Source organism: Arachis hypogaea, chromosome 16 (genome assembly GCF_003086295.3).
Source record: "Arachis hypogaea cultivar Tifrunner chromosome 16, arahy.Tifrunner.gnm2.J5K5, whole genome shotgun sequence".
NCBI classification, from domain to species: domain Eukaryota; kingdom Viridiplantae; phylum Streptophyta; class Magnoliopsida; order Fabales; family Fabaceae; genus Arachis; species Arachis hypogaea.
Window position 1 is genome coordinate 17,825,108 of NC_092051.1, and position 26,458 is coordinate 17,851,565.

Sequence of the window (26,458 nt, forward strand, 5' to 3'; positions counted from 1 at the left end):
TTCATCAATTAAAAAAAATACTGTTTATTTAAATTTTTTTACTTAAAAAATAATATTTTTTGTCAAAATATAAAATAAAAGAATAAACAGGACGATCCGTTTAAATCATCGAACTAACCATAAAGAATCTAAATTAAAAAATATAGTCTAAGAATAAAACAAATTTAAATAAATTAGACCATTTAACCTACAAATTTAAACTGATTAAATCTAAATAGGACGGATTGATCCGTTTGACGGTCCTAATAATAAATATTTACTATGCATGTATGTATATATGTACGTATGTATGTACGTACAGTTAAGTTGCCTTGCCTCCAATATATAGGCTACTACTCTCACTAAATTTTCAGGCACTGATAAGTTTAAGGTGTGAAATTAAAATATTATGTTTATGTTGTATGTATAGATATAAAATCATTCAATACAAAAGTTTAAAGGGATGGAAAAAGATAATATTAATTATTAAATTTTTTTAGATTTGTTTAATTTTTGTATAGATATTTTTTTATTATTTATTTATCTTATGTTTTTAGATTTACCAAAAATTAAATTTTAAATTTTTTAGATATAAGACTATGATATTATGTCATTAAATTATTTATTCTAAAAATTTAAATTAATAAAAAAAACATTAATAATTATATTTCTAACAAATAAATATAAATAAAAACTCACATGTAATTATTTTTATATAGTAACTTATTGAAGCTAACCATTTGTGTATAAAAATGAGATTGATTGTAGATATATGTAAATAAAATGGTAATATTTCACGTGCAGAGGCACTGTCCATATATTTGAAATCCCTTTATAAACATGAAAAAGGCACTCGAATCCAAGAGAAGAGAAGAGAATAGTATTAGTACCCAATCAATCAGCTTGTCTTTCTTCTTCTTCTTCTTCTAATTATTATATATAATAATAATAAAAAGAAGAAGAAGAAGGATAACATACACATGTGCTTGCCTGAGTCAGAGAGAGACATGGCTCTGGAAGCTGTGTTGTATACTAATAACATTCAACAACCACTCCCTTCTTCTTATGCAATCAACGACACCAACAAGGACTTGGACTTTTTCAACTTCAACAATGAAGAGGACCAACACCAATTCATCGATACTGGCCTACACTATTTACTGTCACCGCCACCGCCGCCGCCGGAAGAAACAGAAACAACCATGGATACCACATCAACTTGTTCTGAGCGTCCCAAGAGAAGGAGAGGAAAGACAAGAAAGAACAAGGAGGAGATCGAGAACCAAAGAATGACTCACATTGCCGTCGAACGTAACCGACGGAAACAAATGAATGATTACCTCTCTCTCCTTCGCAATCTCATGCCAGATTCTTACGTACAAAGGGTATGTATGCCACATATAATTAGGTATAAATTAAGGTAAAAATTTACTTACAGTCGATTTCAGATGAAGTTGATAGTGGAGAGTTATTAGATGAAAATTTAATCAAATTAGTCAAACTCTCAGTTATCAACTTTAAGGGAAGTCGATTGCACCTGAGTTTTCACTATAAATTAATACCACTTAAACCATACATATATTTATTTATATACAAATACACAGTAACTGTAACTAATTTAGTAGTTGATTTTTCGTATGTACATAATATTTTAAATTAAAAATTAGTCTGATGATCCGATCTGATCCAATCCGATTCGATCCGATCTGATATGCTTTCTCTTGCAGGGCGATCAAGCGTCCATAATAGGGGGTGCTATTAACTATGTGAAGGTGCTTGAGCAGAAACTGCAGTTTCTTGCTGCTCACAAAGAAATTACTACTACTACTACCGATGAAGATGAAGGATCTGATCTTACAAATAACAAAACTGGCACCATGCCTTTTTCCGAGTTCTTCGGCTTCCCACAAGTGACAGGGAATGCTGATATTGAAGTAACAATGGTGGAAAGCCATGCAAATCTGAAAATAAGGTCAAAGAAAAAGCCCAAGCAGCTCTTGAAGATGGTGTCTAATTTGCAAGCCATGCGTCTCACAATCTTGCATCTTAATGTCACCACCACTAACAATGATATTGTCCTCTATTCTCTCAGCGTTAAGGTTTCTTCTTTCTTTAATTACTTCACTAATTTCATTTCATTTACTAACTACTTTAAATTAATTGTTTGATATTTTTTTGGTGAAGGTGGAAGACGATTGCAAGTTGGGATCAGTGGATGAGATAGCCACGGCTGTGTGCCAAATGATGGAAAACATTCAACATGAGTCTGTTGAATAATTAGGGATATTTATTTAATTTGAACTACTAATCAGCATTGCTTATTTTTTTTCAATCAAGACCTTAATTATTAGTGATGGTGATTATGATATTTGATTTTTCTTTGGCTATGTGGCTACTTTAATTTATTCTAGGTTTCAAGTTGTACCAAATTATTATTACCTACCTAGCTATATGTATGTTAATACACTGATTAGTGCCTAGCTATGTGGGAACCTTGGACAAGTTTTTTGGTTTAGTCCTTCTTCTTAAGTATATATAGGTATAAAAATGATTTTTTGGTATATTTTTGTAATATAAAAAATATTTTTTTATTAATAATTTTTTATGTTAAAATAAAAGATGTATAAGGGATCATACACAAAATTAATACGTATAACATTACAGATTACTCTTTCAATCTGTGCCTTCTCTTTTTCTTGGGGGATGGGAAGAGAAGCTAGGATTGTACTATTTTAGTGTATAATAATAATAATAATAATAATAATAATAATAATAATAATAAGTGGTGAGTCAATTGTGGGTTGCTTGCTTTGTGAGTGGTAGGCCATGGTGTGAATCGCCACCACATGCCCCAATTGAGCATAATCTCGTCATGTAACTCTCCATGAAAATGATGCCTTAACTTAATATTTGTTTTGCAATGCAATAACATTATTTTCATGTACCCTTTAGTCCTTTTCTTTTATTTCTCTCATCTCTTGTCCTTTTCTTGTTTATACACTACTTTTAATTTCTCATGCATTCACACTTCTAAATATCTATATAATTTACAAAGAACATTAATTAACAATAAATTAATAAATAAAGCAGATGAATGAGTATAGTTTTGCACTGTTGTTAGATTCTGAAGAGAAGGAATTGAAAGGTGCATTGGGGTGGTAGACTTGCAGTGAAAGGTCAAAGAAAAGGAGACCTAATATGTATAGATGTTGAAGGAGGAAAGCACACAGTTTTAGAAAGTGCATGCATTCATACAGAAGAACCAAGAGAAAATATCATGCTCCTTCTTTATCATCATTATCAAAGAGGACTAAGCAGTGTTAGAATCCAGAAATCTACACCTACTAATATAGTGTCAATAATAGTAATAGTAATTAAAAGTAATTGAAAAGGGCAAATGATTAGTGCATTGAAAAAAGTGAAAATAAATAATAATAATAATGGTCCTCTCATCAAATTGTACGGCGTTCAATTCAAAGCTTAATACCTAGGTAAAAGAAACAGAATAATAATGCTTCGTATTAATGTGAAAAAAGAAAATAGAAAAAAAAAAGTTAAAATCAAATAAGCACCTAAAACACGACAAGAAAAATTGAGATTTTAAGTAAAATGTAAAAAGTAAATTAAGTATGTAAATAATAAAATTGTAATAATATTTAAATTATAAAATTATCAGATTTAATAAAAATTTTATGAAATCAATTAATTCATTTAAAGTTATAATATTAAAAAAATTTTAAAATTAAATTGAAATACTAGCTATTATCCACTTCACCCATACAAAAAAAATTGAATTTAGATCCTCTAAATTTTAAATTTGTACTTTAGAAGATAAAGTGTGATCTTTTACTCTTAAATATTTTTTTTTTTATATTTATTTTTGGTTCCATCTATAAAATAAATGATGAGAGATCACACTATACTCTAAAATAAAATTCAAACTTTAGAAAATTCAAATAAAAAAATTGGATTGTAGTGGGGTCAACATTATCTAGTTCAAGAGCAGAATGAAAATAAACGATAAAGATTATTAGTGATGTTGCAATTTTAAACTATTCACAAAAGTGAGAAGACCTGCTTTTATGATGGTTAAATTTTCCTTTCGATCGAGAAGTTTTATTGGATGATTTGAGGGAGCAATAAGAAATTTAATTTGTATAGTGTAAAAGGTTTCCATTCGTTAATTAATCCATTGATTCTGTGCTCAAAACTTTTTGTATGCAATATTAAATGGAGATTTTGAGTTAGCATATGATTCACAATTTTGAAACTTTATTATATATATATATATATAAAACAAGCATAACACGGTAAAAGATAAGATGAAGCTAAGATTGTGTGGTTTAAAACATGTTGTGCAGTGCAGATTTTACTGTCTTTTGGTTGCAATATTTTTATATATGTTAGGTTATGCTAGGTGGTCGTGTCTTCCAATTCCATTTTATAATGTCAGATTCTACATGAATCATCGTATAGTAGCAACTAGCTATAGATAGGGATGGCTCTTAGAAAACAAAAGGAGATCGGAATTGAGAGACACACTAAAATAAGTCTTTATAATGTGTTTTTGTGTTTAATATAAAATATATTAGATTGATAAATTATGTTTTAATATTATATTTAATTTAAAATAAATATAAATATTTAATAGAAGATTTAAAATTTTAAAAATTAAGTGTGAATATTTTTTTAAAAAAAATATTGAAATTTTTATTTTTATTTTTAAAAATTTTAGTTTTTTGTGTTTCTACTTTTTAAAAAATACTAAAAGTACTAAAATGTTATATTCGGATATTAAATACATGTAATACTCATCGGTCTTAATCTCTCGGCCTTAGTTTTAGTCCCAAAAAATAAAGGCATCTTTAATATTTTGTTAGTGAAGGTAGCAAATAATAATAATATTATGATATTATCATTTTCATTTTGATAATATCATTTTTTATAAATTTATTCAAATATACAATATAAAAAAAATCATGTGTAATTGTGTACGTATTGAATAATAATAATAATAAAAATAATAATTGATTGGTATAGGTAGGTAGGTAGGTGATGAAGCTGCAATGTTGTAACTCTTAGAAGATTCCAACTCTTACACAAGTTTGTTTTTATCTTCTTGTAATCATCTGAAGAACATGGCTTTCATAGATTCCACCAGTATACTACCCTTAATAATCTCTCTCTCTCTCTCTCTTATTATTTTGAAGTTGGATTTGCGAGAAATAAGGAGAATGCAGCATAAATGTCGTCAAATGTTGTTTTTCAATAACATTTGCGTTGGTAAACTAAAATAATAGAAAAGTTCACGCATCAACAATTTTAATTTATACTGATGAATATTTTTAGTTAATATTGTATGTATATTAGCATTTTTTTTTAGTACATTTGGACTTTCTTTTGACATTAATATTAACTAATGAGAAATGCTAGGGACAGTAATTTTGATGTTTTGTAACCATCAATTGACCATCAATAATATTTTTAATGGTGTGAAATTATATCTAATGATGGGAGATCATTCACTTTTATTTTGATGATTAAGTGCTTGTTTGGGTGTCATTATTTTGATAAAAAAAGATCTTTTTTCAATGAAAAAATATATTTTTTTTATTTTTTAGCGTGTTTGGCAAATTTCGAGTAGTAAAAATAAAAGCACTAGAAAAATCAGAAAAACATCTTTTTTTAAAAGCTGTAATTTACATCTTTTTTTAAAAGATCTTTTTTCCTTAAAAAAAAAAGATGTTTTTCAGATAATAAATAAACAAAAAAGTACTTTTATATTGTTATATCCAAACATAATTGATAGATAAAAAGATCTTTTTGTATGAGATATCCAAATATAAAATTACTTTTACTTTTTTATAAGATCTTTTAAAAAAAGATAACTCGACAAAAAATCTTTTCTTAGAAGCTCACCCAAACAAGCCCTAAGTGCTGGACAAAAAATACAAAAGTTACTGGCTCCTAGACTTTTTCTTAACTAATTATTGATTAAAAATAATAAATTATAAAGATACAATAGCGAGCAGTGTTGTTAAAATGAAATGAGATGGGTGAGATTGTTCAAATTTCTATTATATTTGTGATACCAGATCTCTTAATCACATAGATTGTCTTATCTTTGAGTTATGGTAAAATGAAAATTTCTTATATAGTTAGGGACTAAATTTAACGTATGTGGTTTTAAAAACATTATGTTGAAGATAGAATAATCTATGCTTTTTACCATAATATTTGTAAAAAATTATAAAAATTAAAATTTATTTCAAGCATCAAGGAATATGATACAAATTGAATGTTAAAAATATTTAAAAAAAAAATAAAAAATAAAAGATGTCAATGAGTAAGACATAGTCTCTCCATACTCAATTAAGAGGTTGTGGGTTCGAGTCTCATATCTTTGATAAAAAAAATAAAATAAAATAAAAGATATAAGGAGGAGTACTTTATTCTAAAATATAAGAATGAATAATTATTAATATAGAATTTATACTAGCTTTCTAAAATTTAAAATCAAATTAAATAATTAAAAGTTTGGTCATGAATAGTTGAAGACTATGTATGGCAAGACAGAGATATAAAGATATGGGCTTGGATTGGAGTTGTTATAAAGATAGATTGATTAGAAAGCATACAAAAAGAGGAGCTACAAATCTAAAACAAGACTCACTCGAATCACACACAATTTATAGTTGAAAGGCAAATAAAGTGATAAAGAAGATAGAACTATATGATGCATGGAGACTGGGGAGGTTGATCAAATAGAATAAAAGCAGAAAGATAAAGTGGGTTTATAAAATCAATGGAAATCAGACCAAAAGAGGAAAATGATATGCAAAAGCATTAAAAGGGACACTAATAATTGAAGGAAACAAAGTGAATGTGAATATACTCTATGTTGGTCCACATGAGACACTGTCCACTAGCTTTTTCATATTCATATTAATGTCCTTCAATTCAATTCAATTCAATTCATCATGCTCTATATTCAATAATCATGATATACTTGTTTCTTCAATAAAAAGACACGTCCTTCTCTTAATTATTTGACATCGATGTATACAACGGAAATAGTGTACATTTATTATTTTCTAAGTTTTTTCTTATTGTTGTAGACGGAATTTATATATAAATTTGGGTAAAGTATATTTTTTGTCTCTGAAGTTTTACGAAAGTTTTAAAAATATCTCTAAGTTTTATTTTGTTTCAATTTTGTTTCAAAAATTTTCGATTTGTATCAAATATACACCTGACGGCTAATTTTTCAAAAAATTTAAGACCAATTCAACAACAATTTCATAAGAACAACCCTTAATACAAGCAAATCAAGCATAATTTTCATACATTATTGTTAGATTGGTCTTAAATTTTTTTGAAAATTTAGTCGTCGAGGGTATATTTGATGCAAATCGAAAATTTTTGGGACAAAATTGAAACAAAATAAAACTTAGGGATATTTTTGAAACTTTTATTAAACTTTAGGGACAAAAAATATACTTTACCCTATAAATTTTTATGCACTTTCAATATAACAAATTTTATACATACAACTAATTTGGGTATTTTTATATCAATAAAAATAATTAATTTTTAAATTTATTATTATTTAAAAAATTATCTAGATATATGAGCGTATAAAAATATTTAGATTGTTAATACATTAAAATTATATTATATATATATATTTGTATTTGTCAGGACAATAGATTTATTTTCTTATATTTTTTTTATTTTTAACAGTATCATTAAAAATTTAAATTTTATTTAAATATTTATTGTTAATTAATGAATTACTGTATATATAAGATAAAATTCAAATTTTTATACTTATTTAAACATACTATTAAACTATTTCAAATTGATTACAATAAATTTATTTTAATGCTAAACGAATGAGAAGCTCATCTTATGATTTTTGGGACTTGGAAGCAGGGACGGATCCAGAAATGATATTATGGGGGGGCCAATAACACATATAATATTAAAAATTATGTAAAAAATTATATAATATAAGATGTATTATAAAAATATACGGATAGAGAATATATTTTAAAATAAAAAAATATGTGTATACTTTTTACTAACGAAGTGGTCGATTCTTCGTATCATAAAATTCACCGATAATAGAATGTGTCAAAATTTTCAACAATTTTCTTTTCAATATAATTAAAAGACAATTAACAAGAAATTCATCTTTTATTTTGTTTCTAAGTTATTTTTCACAATATTCATAGTTGAAAAAGATCTCTTAATTGTAGCAGTTGAAACAGAGAGAATTAATACCAAACGAATAAACAAAACGGCCACAAGAAGAAAAAGAATTCACTTTGAGATTTAAAAATTTTTATTTAATTAAAAAATATTAGTAATAATATCTTTTTCAGATTTTTTTAATATTGTTACTTATTTTTTAGATATTAAAAATTATTAATATTTAAATTAGACTGAACTTTTATTTATATTAGACTAAATACTAAATATTTTTTTAAAAAAATTAAATTATACATAATAACTTATTACTATTAAAAAAAGTTGGCGGCCGCCACTCGCCCCCTTATGTCCGTCCCTGCTTGGAAGTTCATTTAAAGTTTTAAACTGACGTCTTAATTTTTGCATGGTAATTGTTAAGACAACCACTTAAATAAAAACAAGAAGCCCATGAAATAACAATTTTTGAGATCCATTTATTGGGCCACGGGATTGAGTATTTCAAAGGAGGAAAAACACCTTTCTGAACAAGAGTAAAGGAGAAATACGCAAATAATATTTATTTATGAATTATGAGTTAGTTCAAACGAGGCACTTTTTTTTTTGGTATGTTGGATTGATAGTAGTATTTTTTTGAATTATGAAATTGTTAGTGTTAAATCAGACCCTTTCTTGACAAAAAAAAAATCAGACCTTTGATTTCTACTTAAAAAAGAATTAAAAATTTTGAAGTATAGAAATCGAATCATTGTATCTTCTACTCAAAATTACAATGTTAAATAATATCATCAATTTTACATCCACCAAAAAAAAAAAAAAGAGCCTTCAAATGAAACTAACAGAAAAACCGAACCTAAGTAGTATCTTATTTAGAAGTTTGAATTCCCACCAATTTGTTGCAGCTGCAATAGACGGTGGATAATAAATAAGACTATTGTTAACAACATCACAAATAAAACAAGTTATTATATACTATTAATATTCATACCTTGGTTCAATTTGCAAGGTAAGTTGGTATAGGAACACCAGATTGTTGTGTCAAATTTTTATAAGCATCTTGCAATCTTTTAGTGACAGGCCCTATTTCTCCATCACCAATTCTGCGTCCATCAACTTTCACCACCTACATCATTTATTCAATAATTATGCGCACTTAGAATCAAATCCAACTTAGTTAAATTTTGAATGAATATCACATTCATAATAAGACACTTACTGGGCTTAGTTCTCCCATGGTTCCTGATGTCCACATCTGCAGGGTTATTTGAACATCAATATTTGTTAGTAATGTCTCATATTAATTAGAGAAAAAGATACTTGATACATGAACCGAACTGAACTGAATCGAATCGAGTCAAATCGAAACCGAACCTCGTCTGCGGTGTGCACTTCTGATAAGCTAATTCTTCGCTCCTCTAAGATTAAGTCCTCCTTCACCACTAGATCCATTATCTACATATATAACCAAATAGTAACTGACTATTCAGATGAAGATATTAGTGTAAAGATGAAGACATATTTGACTAAACTGTTTAATATTTTTTCATGGTGAAGACTCGCATGCATGACCGTTAGATAGTTTGACAGGTTTGACTAAACTATAATTTAACAGTTTTCAATTATCAACTTTATACAAAGACAATAAAAAGGTATTATGTTATGGTAAAAACTCCCATACAGTTCATGTGAAGTTAATAATTGAGAGTTATTAGATGACAATTTAGTCAAACCTGTCAAATCATCTAACGACACTTAATTACACGTGAGTTTTCACCTTATGTTATAGTATACCGTAGCGCGGGTAATCCCAGGAAGACAATAATCGGCATGAGGAGTGCTAACGCGTCCCTTCTTTACTATGAACTGCACCATAGAAAAAAAAAAAAAAAAAGAAAATCAACACAAACGAGTTCAAGTGTTCGAAATCATTGAAAAGGTGCACATAGGATATATAGGAGGATTATGATGATAATGACATACAATGTTAGTTGCATTGGTTTCAGATACATAACCATCTTTGTCTAGCATAATTGCATCATCTACTTTTGCGTTATTGCCTTCAATCTGCGCCAATATATCATCATAATAATATAATTTGAATCCACCAGAACAACCAGAAAATTAAAATACAATACAACATAATACATTACCTTTGCAAGTATATTATTGAGGAGGTTATTGTGATGAATCTTTGAATCCAAACTCTGGTGGTTAGGAAAACAGAGAAAAGAATAATGATTAAGAGAACAGAGTCTTTTATATAATAAAGGAGTATGCAAATCAAGGAACATACATTAGGTGAATTACGGCGAGTTGAAGCAGTTACAAGAACGATACCACGTGTATTATCATATACTGGGGGCTTCCATTCAGCGAGCACTGCATATATTCTCGCATAATAAATCTAATTATACACGTATTTAACACATGAAATAACTCCTCTAACATATTTTATTTGAATATAAAGTATCATGTTTGAATTAAACTTTGGATAATTAACTTATGGTAAAAACTCACGTACAGTTATTTTCATGTGAAGTTGATAGTTGAAAGCTGTAGATGACAATTTAGTCAAATCTGTTAAATCATCTAACAACTTTCAACTATCAATTTCATATAAAATGAACTGCACGTCAGTTTTTACATTAACTTATTATGTCATTTTCATTCTCATCGGACTATTAAGTCTGTAAAAAAGTTATGTAATCTTAGAATATATTTAATGCATGTTTCAAAAGCTTATTTCTACGGAAGCTTCAACTATATTTTGGATTGGTTAACTGTATGATTATTTAATACATCAACAGCGTGCAAAATTCCCTAATCATTTTTAGTTATAGGATGGAATTACCAATTAATGTGCATCCATATAGATTGAATGCTGGACTCATCCCAGAAGTGACCTACACAGAAAAGCAAATCAATATTCTTTCACTGTCATGTCACTTTAAATAGAGATTAGAGAGTAAAACAAACCTTCTTCCCTCTTGTTAGAGATAGTCTGATGTGTGAATTGTCAAACATGCCATTCCTAATCAAGGTTCTGAAAATTGCATCCTTAATCTGTAAATTTTGGAACCATGCTCATTAGTCACCATGTATTTCCAGTTATGTATGCTAGTCAGGGGTGCTAAATTGAAATCAAACACACCTCATCTCTAGTTGGAACATTTTCAAAAGCCAAAGCTTTTGCTGAATCAAACATCCTAATTTAAAGCAACAAATAATCAACATTAACTTCTGAGTGTTTTATATATGATAAAACAGTAAATTGAAAGTATAGAATATATGATTTAAAAATTTGTTACATTAATACCTGTCTAGATGTTCTTCAAGCTTGAATATCTTGCCATTATACACTCTAAGACCCTCCCAAACCGAGTCGCCCCCTTGGACAACCGAATCAAACACAGATACCTGATAGATCATAAGGTAAAAATTTCTATCACCCTGCCAATGTGTGAATCAATCACATGAATACAAATGTTAATTCCATTCAAAAAGTTATTAAGTACCTTTGCGCTATCACGCGGCACAATCTCATCACCAACCCAAACAAGAATTTTCTCATTTGTAGGAACAGGAAGGTCAGGAAGTGGTAAAGGAGGGCTTAGAAGTGATGATTGCTTCTTCTTCACATGGCGTCGAAGCATATTGTACAACGGTAGACTTTGCTCCAACAGATCATACAGAGAAAATGGAAATGTCTGAAAAGAGAACAATAAAATTGAATTTGAACACAATCAATCAATGTCCTAGACTCAACAGAACATGAAATTGAACATAAAAAACAGAAACATAACATTACCTGAGGATACCTTTTCGCTTGGTTAAAACAAGTAGATTTATGAATAGATTCATACCACCAAGGTGCCCATAAGCCATCTATTGATTTTGGACCTTCTTCCCAACTGCAAAATTTTGTAAATTTTTCAACTTTTCATGCATGCAAAAATGATTGTTGCAAATAAGAATCCTTGTATTTGAATATATATAATACACCAGAAGATAAATTAATGAATACACTAACAACATGTCTGAAAAAATGACTAAATCCTAGCATGCATATATACCTGAGCATGGTAGGTTGAAAAGGGATCTCCAAATCATCACAAAGACCTCGCAGAGTAGCCTACAAATTAAACAAGGCCATGACCATTGATATTATAAAATGAATGGTTTAGTATTGTTGAAGTATATAGCTAGAGAGATACCTCAGGATGTTGTTGAAGGTCTGCAGCATCAATAACAGGCGGCGACTTGCCTAGCTCGCGAAGCTCGTTGTATATACAGACAAGCTCTGCCAATCCCAACTCAAAGAAAGATGGAGCCACAACCTTGTCAAATGATGGCTGCATTCACATGTGACAAATTACAAAAATCAAGAGTATTTTCACTATTTTGTTTATTCATAATAATCAAGTGTTGTTACCAAAATGTCAAGAGGATTTCTGATCAGAATGAAGTGTTTCCCTTTCTTCATTAGATCATTTGTCAAACCTGGTACCCTTTGCTTTGCTATGTGCTGAAAACAGTGAAATTAAGTGAAGTAAACAAGTTTGAAGAACAAAAGAGGAATTTCACATATCATTACAGACAAGATAATAGTACTTACCTTACAATATCTATACTTCATCCTTCCTGGACCAAAAATTATATCATTCACCACCTTATTTCCATCAGATTCCTTTTACAATTGAAACACAAATTTCAACATGGAACATGCAAAGTGAGAGAGATAATAATAATAATAATAATAAGATTTAATTATTCTGTTGATCCTTATAGTTTTATCAAATTTGTAATTAGATTTTTATATTTTTTTTTTCTTTCAATTAGGTTTTTACACTATTTTTAATTTTATAATTAGGTTCTTTCTAGTGTAAAAATATTAGAATTAACTGAATTGAAGGTATTCATAATTAAAAATCTAATTAGATCTTTGACAGCATATATTTTAAGAAAAATATTATGTTAATTTTAACGTTTTTGACATGAAAATGATCTAATTACAAAATTAAAAACAGTTAAAAAACTCAATTGAAAAGAAAAATAAATATAGCTATCTAATTAAAACTTTGGTAAAATTATAGGAACCAACAAACCTAATAATAATGATGATGATGCAGGAATTTAAATGAGAGAGACATAGATACCATTTTGGAGAGTAGTTCTTTCCTGTAAGGTCTATCAAGACCAGTAACTCGAAGGAAATTTGCATAGAGAGGCTCATCAAGAACTTCTATGTCATCCCTCTGCACACCATTTTATAAATCAAAACTCAGAATAGTATGTAGTTAGGATAATCTTCAACACCAAAAATGATCACTAAAATGAACCATTATTACTAAGTGATAATAATAACAATGAATTTGCATTTAACAATGAAGAAGGTACCTGAGCAAAAGAATACATGGTACTAGTACTTAAGGATCTTGGTGCAGACCATGAGTGAATCACCTCCACTATTTCACTTCCCACCATCTCTGATCTGATGCTTCTTCCGAATTTCGAAGTTATTTATCTTTTTAATGCAGAATAATTAAGAACACTTTGACATAAATTTGAGTCGACAAATATGATGACACATTTACGTACTCCAATTGGCTTAGGGGCTGGGGTAGCGTAACAAATAACAACCCTGCCAATATTATCGTACTGGAAACCGTGGCGGTCGAATTTGTTGCATTGTTGCATGCAAATGTAAAGTGTCCTTTGTGTGGGTTACGCACACTGCTTTTGTTATTTTGGTATAGCAGCCAAAGTTTTGTTACCTGGCGGTCTTTAATTGCTATAAATATAGTTATATTCACACACAAATTTATACTATATGTTCCCATTAGAAAAATAACGAACTCACAAGACATTATTTTTTATTTTCTTTCTCTTTTTCTATGCACTCTTTTACTTTGTATTAGAGTGTCTTTCTAAAATTTTGTATAAATAAATAAATAAAATTTATTATTTATTAATACATGTATTTTTAAAATTATTTATATTTTTTCATATTATTTATCTTATTTATAATGATATATATTTACACGTATCTTAAATGAGATAAGGAAAAAAATATTAAATATGTATAAACATGATTCTTTTAATTCATTGATTCATTTATATATTGTTTTTTTTTTCTTCTTTATCCATTAGATAATATTCATTTAACATATCGAAAAAAATCTATTTATCTTGACATAATGTACTCCACGAGAACATAATGTACTTTAGGTGTAAAATTCTTTTATACAATAAAAATTATATCTTTAAAAAAAATCAAAAACAAAGAAAAGGTATTTGTAATACAATTTGAATTATTTTAGAAACTAAAATTGATATAATTTTTTATAATTCGAATTATATTAATTTGATTTTTAATTTTTTAATCTAATCCAATTTTATTCTAATAATTTTAATTTGTGTCATATCGATTTGAATTTATTTTTTAATCTAATCCGACTCAAACTATTGTAATTTGGTTAGTTTAAATTTATTTATTTTATCCAAATTTTAAATTTTATAATTTAAAAATTGTAATTATTATTTTTTAAACTGAATTATATAGTATTCGAATTTTAAATTAAAAGAAATTTAAAATATAGATAAGATATAAACTAATTTAATCAAATTACAATAATATTTAATTAAAAAATAAATTCAAATTGATACCATATAATTGATACCATATAATATACATCTTCTTCTTTTCTTTAAAACAGAGGTAATTTTCAAAATGCCAATGGTTTGACAAAATTATACTACTCTACAAGATCATGGCAGCGATTGTTGTTCGATGTTACAACGGTCTCAATTGCTGATTAATTAATATCTATTTTCTCAAGAATCTTTTAATTGGGAGATAGTATTCTTATTTTTTTTATTTTGCGAGATTATCTAGTTTTTTTTTAAGACTCTTATTTCATAGCATGAGAATACTAACTCCTTGTACTCCATAATTCATATCAATTCAACTAGGGATTCTTTAAAAATTGTACAATATTCAATTTTTTATTACAATAATTTAAAAAAAATAAAATAAACACATCTAAAAATTATACATAAATTTAGTATCTTTTTAAAATTAAATACATAATTAAAATACAAACTAAATAAAACTAAAATTTAAAATTTAAATTTCAACTTTAAATTTCTATTTCAGATTTAATATATTTAATTATTAATATATTGCAATTTAAATACACATCCAAAAATTAAATTAGTTAGAATTCAAAATTTCGAATTTAAAATTCTAAAATAAATCTTAAACCACTAGTAAAATCTTCGCTCCGTAAAGATCCAGAGCTGCAGCGCCTCCCCCTCCTCATCTGTAGCCGCTTTCGTCTTCTCCCGCGTTGCGCACTCCTCTGCGACGATCTCTTCCTTGGACGACGCGCTCCTCCCCCGCGACGCGCACTTCCCTTGCGCATACCCACACGCCTCCTCCATCGATGGGCTCTTCTCCGTCCCTGGTCTCCTCCCTCGCGTCACACACAACCGCCCCCTTCTCCCGCGCCTCCCTTTGTCTCTTCCCACGTCGCACTCCTTCTGTCTCTGGTATTTTTACTAGCAAAATTCTAAAAAGATTTGGTTGAGTTCATTCATGAAGATATATTATCCTTTTTTTCGCTTAATAAAAAGTTCTATTTTTTAAATTTATGTATAATATTGGAAGTGTCTGTGTTTTTTTTCTTTTTTTTAAAATGTATTTGTGATTATAATTTTTTTTTTTTTGCACTCATATGTTGGATTTGTGAGTTGTAATGTTAACCTAATTTGGATGTGTCAATATTTAATTTTGGATGTGTTTATGTTGTTCATTATGTTCTTATGTACATATATAAGTTTTTTTTACATGAGTTTTGGATGTGTTGATAAAATATTTAGAATGCATTCTTATAATTTTAGATGTGTATTTGAGTTTAATTTTTTCTGTGTTCAATATGTAATTTAGAACTACAATGAGAATAATTTAGATGTGTTAATATATAATTTTGAATGTGTTTAGGTTGTTTATTTAATTTTAGATGTGTTTTTAACATGAGTTTTGAATGTTTTGAATAAAAAAAATAATTAAAGTGAGTTTAATTGATTTTGAAAACTTCACTGATTTTTTAAAAATTAGTACACGAAAAGTTGTTACGAGTTTTATGGTTTAGTTTGCAAAAAATTAATGTATTGCAAGGAATTACAAATTTTACGGTGATAAGTATTCAAAATAAAAGTGGTTCCTTAAAAATAGGAAATATGTTTAATTAAAAAATTAAAATAATAAATATTAGATTTAAAGGCTGAATAAAGACTGAATTTTATTGTACAAATAGCATTTTCCAATTCATATATATCTAATGCAAAGTGGAATAAAGTTAGGTAACCCCATATTAAAAAAGATTTACGAATTTGGAATTGGAGAGTGTATCTCCGATTGGAGAGTGAATCATTCACAATTTTTGTGGATAAGAATGAATTGTTTCATATGTTTAAGTGGACAAAAAGAATAAATAACATCTATTTAATACGTAAAAAGAGGTATGACCGAATCTATCTGATTGCTTTCATCAAGTACACTACAAAAGGAAGGGCATTAAAGGTCATCAAAGAGATGAATGGAATACGATTAAGGAATAAAGAGGTCTTTGTGGGTGAGACTAAGTATAGGAGGATGATTAATATCCGAAAAAAATCACTACGCACGACAAAGATGCTAGGGAGTCTAGTAATGGAAAACACGAAAGAATTAAAGATAAGGATATTGAGGTGAACGAGAAAGTGAGAGTTGTCGTAGAACACCAGGAAAGTGAAGAACTAGAAGAGAGACCCGTTGGAGTTAAGATGGGATGCAGCGGTAATAATGGCACAGGGGCTACGGGAGATAGAGCATGATAATGATAGAAAGGTAATTGCCGTTGAGGATTTAGATGAGCGGCATGAGGATTTTTTGAAAACGCGAACTGATAATTCTTTGGTGTATCTGACAGTTATGGTGAGTGCGAAATCTATGAAACTTCAAACAATCAATAACGAAGCAATCTCTAAATGAATGGAGACTTGGGAATATAGGGATAAAGGAAAAGAATGGGTTGGTTTGGTGATGAATAAAAGTTCAGTTGGGGCTAAGTGGGTTGAAGCATATAAGGCCAAATATGTTAGTGGAGTGTGGTGGCAAAGTGACTGTGTGGTGCGACAAAGAGTACGTCGTTGTGCGTTTTAAAAGAGCCTCCTTGCTGTCTGCTGCGGGCGACGGTGAAAAGAGGGGCGTGATTGGTCATGGAATTCGTGAAGGGGCTGATGCCACGGTGAACAGCGCTGGCGAGGCGGATTTGAGAGCGGTGCTGAAGTTAGTTGCTGGTAGCGGAGGTGATAATGTCCGCGCATTGAGCTTGATGGTATGGAGGGCAGGGAGGAGCATGAAGCCCTTGATGCACCCGACGAGTAAAATCAAGCCGGGAAGGTGATTGACGGAGGTGCAGAGAATTGTCCGAACAGCACAACGGAGAAAAACATTCCACCAAGTGCAGTTAATGAGATCCATGCTAGCCACGTTAGTTTGGATGGGAGTGGTAAGCAGCATGTTGGCATATGTCTGATGAGGGGTGATGCAGTGCATGATTCAGATTTAGAGTATGAGAATACAGTGGTGGAGGAAATTGGGTTGGAGGATGAAGAGATAATAAGGAACTTGGAAGATTCAGGGGACTCAGAGCAGGCAGATGGTGAAACTAATCAAGATGCGCACGGAAGAGGTTGGGATAAAGATATGGCTGAAAACAGAACTGCTTGGGATCTAGCGGTTGAATCAGGAGCTCCAAGCTCAGAATAAAGTATTGACACAAAAAGTAAGGCAACCAAAATAGAAAGAGAAAGCAAAAAGGAGCCGCCCAAAAACCGAAATAAGGTGTGTAATAAAGTTTTTAAATGATTTTAGTTCGCGGAATGTAAGGGGTTTATGGGGGTGTTGGAAAGTGGAGAATGGTAAAAAATTTAAGCGTAAAAATAATGTGAATATGTTAGGATTGATAAAGATAAAGAATGAGGTATTTACTAAGTTTGGTAAAGCGCAATTTTGGGGTAATGATGTGGTGGATTGAGAATTTATGGGATCAGAAGGTGTTTCCGGAAGTTTATTAATAATGTGGGATGATATGATGTTTAGGTTGAGTAATTGTTACAAATGGGAGAGATAGTTGTGTATAGAAGGGGAATTGACAAACAATAATTTTCATTGTGCGGTTTGCTTGGTGTATGGTGCGCATACTGTAAGAACCGGGTTTTTCACGAATAAAATAATTTAAATACCCAAAGTAAGTTCCGGAAAGTTAGAATGAGAATTTGGGGATTTAAATATGATTTTTGGACTCAGTAGGTCTTTCCGAGTAAGAAAATGTGTTTTCTGCAAAAAATCGTGAAAAACCGCGAACCGACAGTTAAATCGGTTGAACCGGTTCAAGTCTGCCCGGTACTGTGCGAAAAAAGTGAAAAATAGTCGAAAACCTTAGAAAAATATTAGGAATGGAAAACCGGGCGTTAATGTTAAAGGTTTGACCCAAAGTTAGGTCGAACGGGCTAAAAACGCTAACGAGTTGGACCGGGCCCAAGCCCAACTTGTGTAAGTCTCCTTTAATGAGCTTTCAGCTCATTTTCATTAAAAAGAGAGAGAGAGTTCGGTTATGAGAGAAGAGAGAAGAGAAGCCATGGAAGCACTATTCATCCTCCACTTCCAGAAGCCATAACTTTTGATCCGGAGCTCCGATTGATGAGCCATTTGCAGCTACGCGAAGTTCTCGATGAGCTCTACGTTTCTATCTAAGCAAACTTGGTAAGAAATCGCATCTCACTCCCCAATTTCGTGCCCTAAATTTCTGCGCGTTTTAGGTTTGGTTTTTGAGTAAGTTTTGTGGTTTTGCTTGTTTAGGTGATCTCTAGTAGCGAGTAATTATTGGATTTTACCCCTACTCATATTGGATAAGGTAAAGTTTCACTAAACCTTTGTGTTTAGTTATTTTATGTATCTTAGGTTTTGATGTTGGTATATATGTGTTGTTAGTTTGAGCTTTGGTGTTTGTTGGAGTTGGTTGAGGCCTTAGATCAAGCTTGGTGGCTTTGTTTTGGTGTTTGGTGCATTTGGAAATCGGCCAAGGCATGATTTCGGTTTTCTTTATGTAATATATAATGTTCATGGACACTTAGGCTAGTTGACCATAAGATAGGATTGAATATTGTTGGTGTATGAATATTTATATGTGAATGGATGATAATTGTGGGTTGTATTAGATTATTGTGGTTGATGATGATTATTGGAAATTTTTGGTGTTATTGAGTGTTGATGATTGGTGTTGTTAATGAGGATTGATAAATGAAGTGGTGGTGTTGTGTGAAACGAATTCAAATACTAGTAATATTGATTATATGATTTGATGAGGTTGTTGGTATTTAATGATTATGAGAAATATGTGAATTTGATAATGATGGGTGGTATTGAGGGATTATGATGTTTGATGTTGGATATGTGATTTATTGTTGTTGATGTGGTTGGTAATTGATGGTGATTAGTGATGTTGTTGGTATAATGAAGGTGAGTGTTAAGATTGTTGATACATGACATGAATTATGATGAGTTGATGATTTTGGAATATGTTGGTGAATTTATGATGTTGAAATTGGTAAGGATGGTGTGAGAGATTGAAATTGGAATGAAATGGGGTTGATTTTGATATTGGATGATGATTGAATTAGGATTGAGGAAAGTGTTGCTGGAGGATTGACTTTGGTATCATATAATTGAGGTTTGGTGGTTGGGAATGGTATAATATGCTATAAATGGTAGGTGATGATAGAAATTAGGATTTTTAAGTGGTTTTGGTTGGAAATGTTGGTAATGTTGAGGTTTTGATATTCTTGGTAAAAGTGAGTTTTTGGTGAACTTTGTCTGATCATAACTTTTGTCTCGGTTTTCAAAATCTGATAAAACTAATCTAGAATTAGATATCTTTGAAAATCCTTTTAATCGATATAAAGTTTGTGAAATTTGGAATTTTGTAGAAAAAGTTATGAACATTCAAAGTTGGTGTAGAAAATCTGAAATTCTACTAAGTTGCAGAATTTCAGGATTTTCTGATATGTGCGCACGCACAGCCTTGTGCGCTCGCACAACCCTGTAAAAATGTTATTTTGTGCGGACGCACAGACTTGTGCGTACGCACAGGCAGGGGAAAGGGCTCTGGTGGCAACGCTAGCCTAGGTTGTGCGCGCGCACATCAATGAAGAATTACGACCTGTGCGGACGCACAGCCCTGTGCGCACGCACAAGTCGGGAAGGGTCGTCAGTTGGGGTGCTCGCACAGCTTGTGCGAATGAACAGGCTTGTGAATTTTCGTACCTGTACACTTTCAAAATCTTCCTGGGCGTGCACACGCACACCCCTGTGCGGACGCACACGCCCTGTTTCATAATTTTAAACTTTGTTTTCAACTATTTCACCTTCCCAACAAGGTTGTAAGCTTCTATAACACCATTTTAAGGCTTTTGGACGTAATTTTGAGTATGGGAAGATGAGAGATAAGCTAAGGGTTTTAGTTGGTGATTATTTTGAAAAGTTAGCAGACGGAGGTCTAGGTTTCTGGGGTATGGAGGATGAGTGTGGTTGAGAGAGAAGGAAGAGTAGTGAAGTACTGACAATGAATTGAGAAATTGAGGAACTAATGAGTTCGGAATGGAATTAAGAACTGATGATGGGTATTATGAGCTTGATGTTTATTGAGGTAAAGTGTGCCAGACACTATATCTTTGGAATGTTGAAAATGGATAATTGAAGGAGATGTGAGATGAGGAATGGTAATGACTGGTGATGATTTGGGGTTGTTGATGGATTTGTTGAATGTGGAAAGTGTGCCAGGCACTATATCCTTGGGATGATGATCTTGTTGAATAATGAGAGTGTGCCAGACACTATATCCTTGGGTTGAGTATGACAGTGTGCAGGGAATTATGTTCCTGAGATTGACTTATGATTGATAATCTTTTCTGCTGCAAGAGTGTGTCAGGCATTATATCCTTGGGTTATGCATGCAAGTGTGCCCGACACTATATCCGTGAGTGAATAGCGTGTGCCCGGCACTATATCCGTGGGTCAATAGAGTGTGTCCGACACTATATTCGTGGGTGCGGCAGAAAAGCGACATCCGAAAGGATGTGTCGGGTTGGCATTTATGGACCGACAAGTGATATCACGAGCCAATAGGATAGACATTCATCATGTGCATTTTTTATCTGTTTATATGCTTTGCCGACTTGTAATTGTATGCCTAAATGAATAACATGTCTATTTGCTTACTTGAATTACTTGTTCTATATGCTTCTACTTATGTTTTACTTGCTTGCACTTATATTGTGATTGTTTGGTGCTGAGGAGGTTAGGTAGGCGGTGGCGATGGGATCACACGGAGGTTAGGTTGGCGACGGCTGTGGGATACAGCGGTGTGAACAGTATTAGTTAGAATTCCCCTAGGTTTAGACAACCCTGGTTTATGGTTTAAGTTCTTTATATATTTATTTATTTTGTTCTAAGCTTGAATATCAATATGTGATGTGAAGTTCTAGGATTGCCTTCGGCGTCCCGGGGCCTTACATCTTACATCATTGGGCACTGTTACCATACTGAAAACCTTCGGTTCTCATTCTATACTTTATTGTTGTTTTTCAGATGCAGGTCGCGACCCACCGCAGTGAGTTGGGTAATGGTAGCAGAGCGGATAATCTTATTCTATTTTGTTGTCTTTTTGGTTATTTTATCTTGTACTCTCTCACTTTTGTATTTTGTTCTGCCTAGAGACTTTTATTTGAAAGAACAAAACTTGTATAAGCCCTTTTGAACTACAATCTTCTTGTTGTTTGTATATGGCTAGCCGACTTAAACTCCGCGAGTCGTGGCTAGATTCTTATGATATTATACTATTATGTTTTGATACATCTTATCTGTACCTTGTGTTTTAAGTTAGTAGCTTCGCCAGTACGTTATGCGCTTTTCAAATCCTGTTTTTGAGCTAAATCCTTTATCAGGCTTCTAGAATATATTATTTCTTTCTATATAACTATGTATAAGCCTTAGAATTGTCGTAATCTCTGATTAACCTTTGCTTTACGGCTAAAGGTAAGGCTTAGGGTAATTGGGGTGTTACACATACAAGGGAGGAGAAGCTTGCTGTGTGGAAAGAGTTGAGTTTTTAATCGAAAATATGTCAAGTTCTTCTTTGCTACACAGGTAACTTCAATGAGGTTGTGTAGTTAGATGTAAGAAAGGAAATGCGCCAGTGTGTTAACAGCAACAACGAAAGACTTTAAAACATGGATACAGGATATAGAACTGGTGGATATAGAATTGAATGACCATAAGTTTACGTGGTTCACGATGTTGGTGAGTTTTGTTTTATTGTTATCTTTTGGAGCACTTGGTTGAAAAGGAATGACGAAATTTTCAGGAATAAAAAAATAGGTGTTACGAAAGTAGTCAACATGTCGATTAGGAGTGTTACAAAGAGTGGAGTGATATTCGATTTTTTGGGTTGTTGTTGGCATTGCCAAAAATAATTAGGAATTAGTTTATTTTATATGTCTAGTACTTTTCTATTGATATTCCACCTAAGTATGTTTAGTTTTTTGGTTCAAAAAAAATAATTTTAAAATACAAAAATATAAATAATACTTATTTATTAAAAGCCTCTCGACAACTACTACAGGAGTGAAAAAAAAAAAGAAAAAAACAAATTTTGCCTTTATTCACTATATTATATCTAAATTACTCGTTTTATAAATACATATCATAATAACAAATGTGGTTAGCTTTTTTTTTATACTAAAGCAAGTATTAGGGAATTCAAAACTCACCTTGTTGCAACAATCATTTGCCAATGACAGACTTTTAAATAGAGTCATTAACCTGCCGGACTCGGAAATATTGTGAAAAATAAAAACATAATTTACAATAGAAATAATAAGAGCGAAGGGACCAGCCTACAATATAGAGTCTAGATTCATATCTATCTCACACATACAAAAACACGAAGAGAAAACAAAAATAAAAAACCATTAATTCATTTCCTTAGAAATCATCTGACTAAATATTACACCTAAGCTTATATTTATATGCCCCCATCTCTTCAGCTTGTATTATGATCTTCCAAGCACCAGGGGGAAAAAATTACACGTGAAGATCACCTTATGCTCCCATGACTCTGTTGCTGCAAGTGATAGACAACAGTTTTACATGAGTTTGATTGTATGACTGCATGTACCGGAGGAGATTTAGAGGTTTCAGCGAATCTGATAGGTCCATAATATCAAGGTTAGCCTGCTTCGCCAGCGAAAGAAAGTAATCGAATGTCTCAATATTCCGGATAACATATGCAATATAGGCCACTGGTGCTTCCTTTGACTTGCCATCCGCACGCCCATTATAGACTACTTTGCATCTACCAACGGATTCATCACAAGCATCTCCATTTTCAGGTTTGCAAGAATCTGATTTCGTTCTATTCAGAAGAATGGCTAGTACTCGAACAAGATGTGGAAGGCAAACAGGATCATATATCACATCTGCACCCAAGCTGAAATAATATCATAATAAGAATTGCTTAAGTATAACGAAATTATAAGGTGTAGTTGTAGTATAGGAAATAAACTTCATTTCATGAGGGTAAATAAAAATTTAAAGTTCAACTCTCACACAACATCTGGCACAATATCCTGGAGTTGACTCTCTGATGTAGATTCCCATGGCAGATGCATACATTTTACCTGAGATTCATGAATCAATGAAGATCATTCAACCACCGAAGCTTGACACATAATAAAGATTATCATTTACCTTATCTATATAAGTAAACGCACACCCCATTAAAGAGTGCAGATCCGTCTACACCAGACAGTGTGAACTAACTTTTATTAAAGCACACTAACTGTGACAGAAGAACAACAAAATTTTGAAAGATGATTTAAAGACTAATCTCATATTCATGGTCTTAATTTGGAACTACACACTTGAAGCCACTAAAAACATGAATAAGGAGATAAGGTAATAAGTTGAAGCACATATTAATGGTCTATAGAATACTGAGAGATGAATGGTGTCAGGATTGCATATATATGTATAAAATCAGAATCCGAAAGAGTCCATGCAGATTCAGACTTACCATGATTGGATTTTCACTTCCTTGTGGCATGTCAGTTTCGATATTGAGGTGGTTCAACTCCAAATTAAACTTCATGTTAGCTAGAGTTGATAAGTCCCCGTCACTTAATATCACCTGTTGACCAAAAACATGTCTTATGTTGACTAAATTTGACTGGTAAATCACAACCTAAGATTACCAATGTAAAAATTATCACATATTGCTTGTTAAAATTAAACTCTGTTAAGAATGAAAGAAAACATTGTTCGAAAAGCAAAAATGCAAGCATTTGTATTCAGTATTCATGGATGAGTCATCAATTAAAGATTGGTTTTTGGTATACCTTGGAAGCTTTCACATGTGCAAGACATAATCCAACTAAGCCAACTCCTGAGCCAATCTGTTTCAAATTTTGAGGAAGTAAGACTTGGTGCAAGACAATGATAACATTTGAAAGCCTATATAGCTATCTTAAGGAAAGAAATGAAATTATGAAAATTTATAAACAGAAGGTGAAAATTCCAACAATGCAACGGACTATACATGATCAGAAAACATCAAAATTGTTTCTAAATTCAACAAAATCGTAGTATATATATAATATAACTGACCTCAAAGCAAGATTTATTAGAAAACAACTTTGGATGAGAAAGTATTAACTCGGATAGAAACAGACTTGATGGCCATATGGAACACCTGCACAACCAAACCAGCACCAAACTTTACAAAGTTAATGGCAGTTATATAAACAGACCACGACCATCCATGAAATGTTGCAATTGATATCAAAGGTCTTTTACCACAAGTATGAGCTTACCCTGTATCACCTTCAAGCATATTAAGAGAACACTGTAAGGTAAACACCAACGCTCTTGAGTGCTGCTTGCTTTGTAGTTCAGAACAACCTATAGATAGATACCAGTAGCCAAACAAATATAAGCTGAATTAAATAACATCATATAAGAATCAATGGAGAAACATGACCCTAATTATGACTTACCATCAGGAAAAATATACGAAATTCTTTTGCAGACTCTTGTATCTCTTTTGCCAAAACTGTCATCCTATCAAAAAAGATAATGAAAGGAAATTCTCAAACCTATAACAAATCATATCCAACTAAAAAGGTTCTGTGAGTGTAATAAACCTTGAAAGATGTCATGTACTGAGCATAGAGCTCGTACAAGTAGTCCAAAACATAGCCATGATCAAACTCAACTTCACTTATAAGTTTCTTGAGAAAAATCTTCAAGTAAGGAGCATAAAAATCACCCTGTATTTGGCTAAATATTCACGTTTCAAAGCAATAACATGATATGATACGAATATGAACGAGAGTGGAGAAATTACAGGAGTGGAAAGGCAATGGTCCCAGATGAACTTCTGAACTGACTCTGTAATTGAGCCTCCACCACACGCCCTGAAATGCAAATTTTCAATTTCAACTTCAACATTTAATTCACGTAACGTAACACAGTGAATGATAGTATTGAAGGAAGGAAGAAGGGACCTGGCATGTGAGATCACCAAATCGGAAGGCTCCATCGCCAGAATCGCTGAAATCAGGTTCACGCAAGCCGGCAGCGATGGATCCAGCTCTTGCTCCTCCACCGCCGCCGTCGCCATGCTTTCCCCCTTCACCTTCCGGCCTCCTCTACCGACCACCGCCTCTGAGAACTGCAATTATCAGTGAAACACAAAGCCCAACAGCAATTGTTTGGGCCTTCTGAGATCATTGGACATAGACTATTAATATTTGGGATTTGGGCTCCAAAAACAAAAATTGGGCTCTGAGAAGTAGAATTGGGCGCCGTATAGCAGCATCAAACATAGCTTATTATTATGACTCAAAACAAAACAAACCTTACTATTGTACTTGTACCAGCCCAAAAGAAACTCTACTATTGTACTTGCTCCAGCATTTTAGGGTGCTTAGTATTACCACGTACCATTCAGCGTTTATTATTGTTTTAGAATGATTAAAAGTAGGTTATGTACTGATTAGTTGTAGAATGATTGTGATAGTGTTGGTATCGTTAGTTTCTATACAAGATTAGATTAGAATGTGTGGTATATATATTGTTATCCTCTTTAAATTTGTCAAGCACTAT

At 31.5% G+C, this 26,458-nt stretch overlaps 3 protein-coding genes across 6 annotated transcripts; 1 reads left to right on the plus strand and 2 right to left on the minus strand.

Annotated features, from left to right (window-relative positions):
• Positions 1–692: 692 nt before the first annotated feature.
• On the plus strand, positions 693–2,494 carry LOC112758169 (transcription factor bHLH94). Its single transcript, XM_025806767.3, has 3 exons — positions 693–1,364; positions 1,707–2,078; positions 2,164–2,494. Exons 1-3 carry the CDS (start codon positions 960–962, stop codon positions 2,254–2,256), a joined length of 870 nt encoding a protein of 289 aa, XP_025662552.1. The 5' UTR covers positions 693–959; the 3' UTR covers positions 2,257–2,494.
• Positions 2,495–8,922: 6,428 nt separating this feature from the next.
• On the minus strand, positions 8,923–13,802 carry LOC112758170 (branched-chain-amino-acid aminotransferase-like protein 2). Of its 2 annotated transcripts, XM_025806768.3 has the most exons (20): positions 13,588–13,802; positions 13,347–13,445; positions 12,806–12,877; positions 12,623–12,715; positions 12,405–12,542; positions 12,264–12,322; positions 11,999–12,101; positions 11,706–11,897; positions 11,507–11,607; positions 11,342–11,396; positions 11,167–11,253; positions 11,042–11,093; positions 10,484–10,569; positions 10,341–10,394; positions 10,171–10,254; positions 9,982–10,053; positions 9,562–9,642; positions 9,407–9,442; positions 9,179–9,313; positions 8,923–9,092 (listed from the first exon to the last, which is right to left on the minus strand). In XM_025806768.3, exons 1-19 carry the CDS (start codon positions 13,672–13,674, stop codon positions 9,185–9,187), a joined length of 1,680 nt encoding a protein of 559 aa, XP_025662553.1. In that variant the 5' UTR covers positions 13,675–13,802; the 3' UTR covers positions 8,923–9,092; positions 9,179–9,184. The 2 variants fall into 2 exon arrangements, 1 of the variants encoding a protein (XP_025662553.1); XR_003179519.3 differs by lacking the exons at positions 8,923–9,092; positions 9,179–9,313 and having other exon boundaries at positions 9,965–10,053.
• A 9,332-nt stretch (positions 13,803–23,134) lies between these two features.
• On the minus strand, positions 23,135–26,208 carry LOC112758171 (uncharacterized). 3 transcript variants are annotated; one of them, XM_025806769.3, is made up of 10 exons: positions 25,858–26,208; positions 25,698–25,767; positions 25,495–25,620; positions 25,348–25,411; positions 25,165–25,252; positions 24,959–25,043; positions 24,691–24,747; positions 24,369–24,482; positions 23,903–23,973; positions 23,135–23,783 (listed from the first exon to the last, which is right to left on the minus strand). In XM_025806769.3, the coding sequence occupies exons 1-10, from the start codon at positions 25,971–25,973 to the stop codon at positions 23,396–23,398; spliced, it is 1,179 nt and encodes a 392-aa protein (XP_025662554.1). In that variant the 5' UTR covers positions 25,974–26,208; the 3' UTR covers positions 23,135–23,395. The 3 variants fall into 3 exon arrangements, with proteins under 3 accessions (XP_025662554.1, XP_025662555.1, XP_025662556.1); XM_025806770.3 differs by having other exon boundaries at positions 25,495–25,593; positions 25,858–26,068; XM_025806771.3 differs by lacking the exon at positions 25,495–25,620 and having other exon boundaries at positions 25,858–26,068.
• Positions 26,209–26,458: the final 250 nt, after the last annotated feature.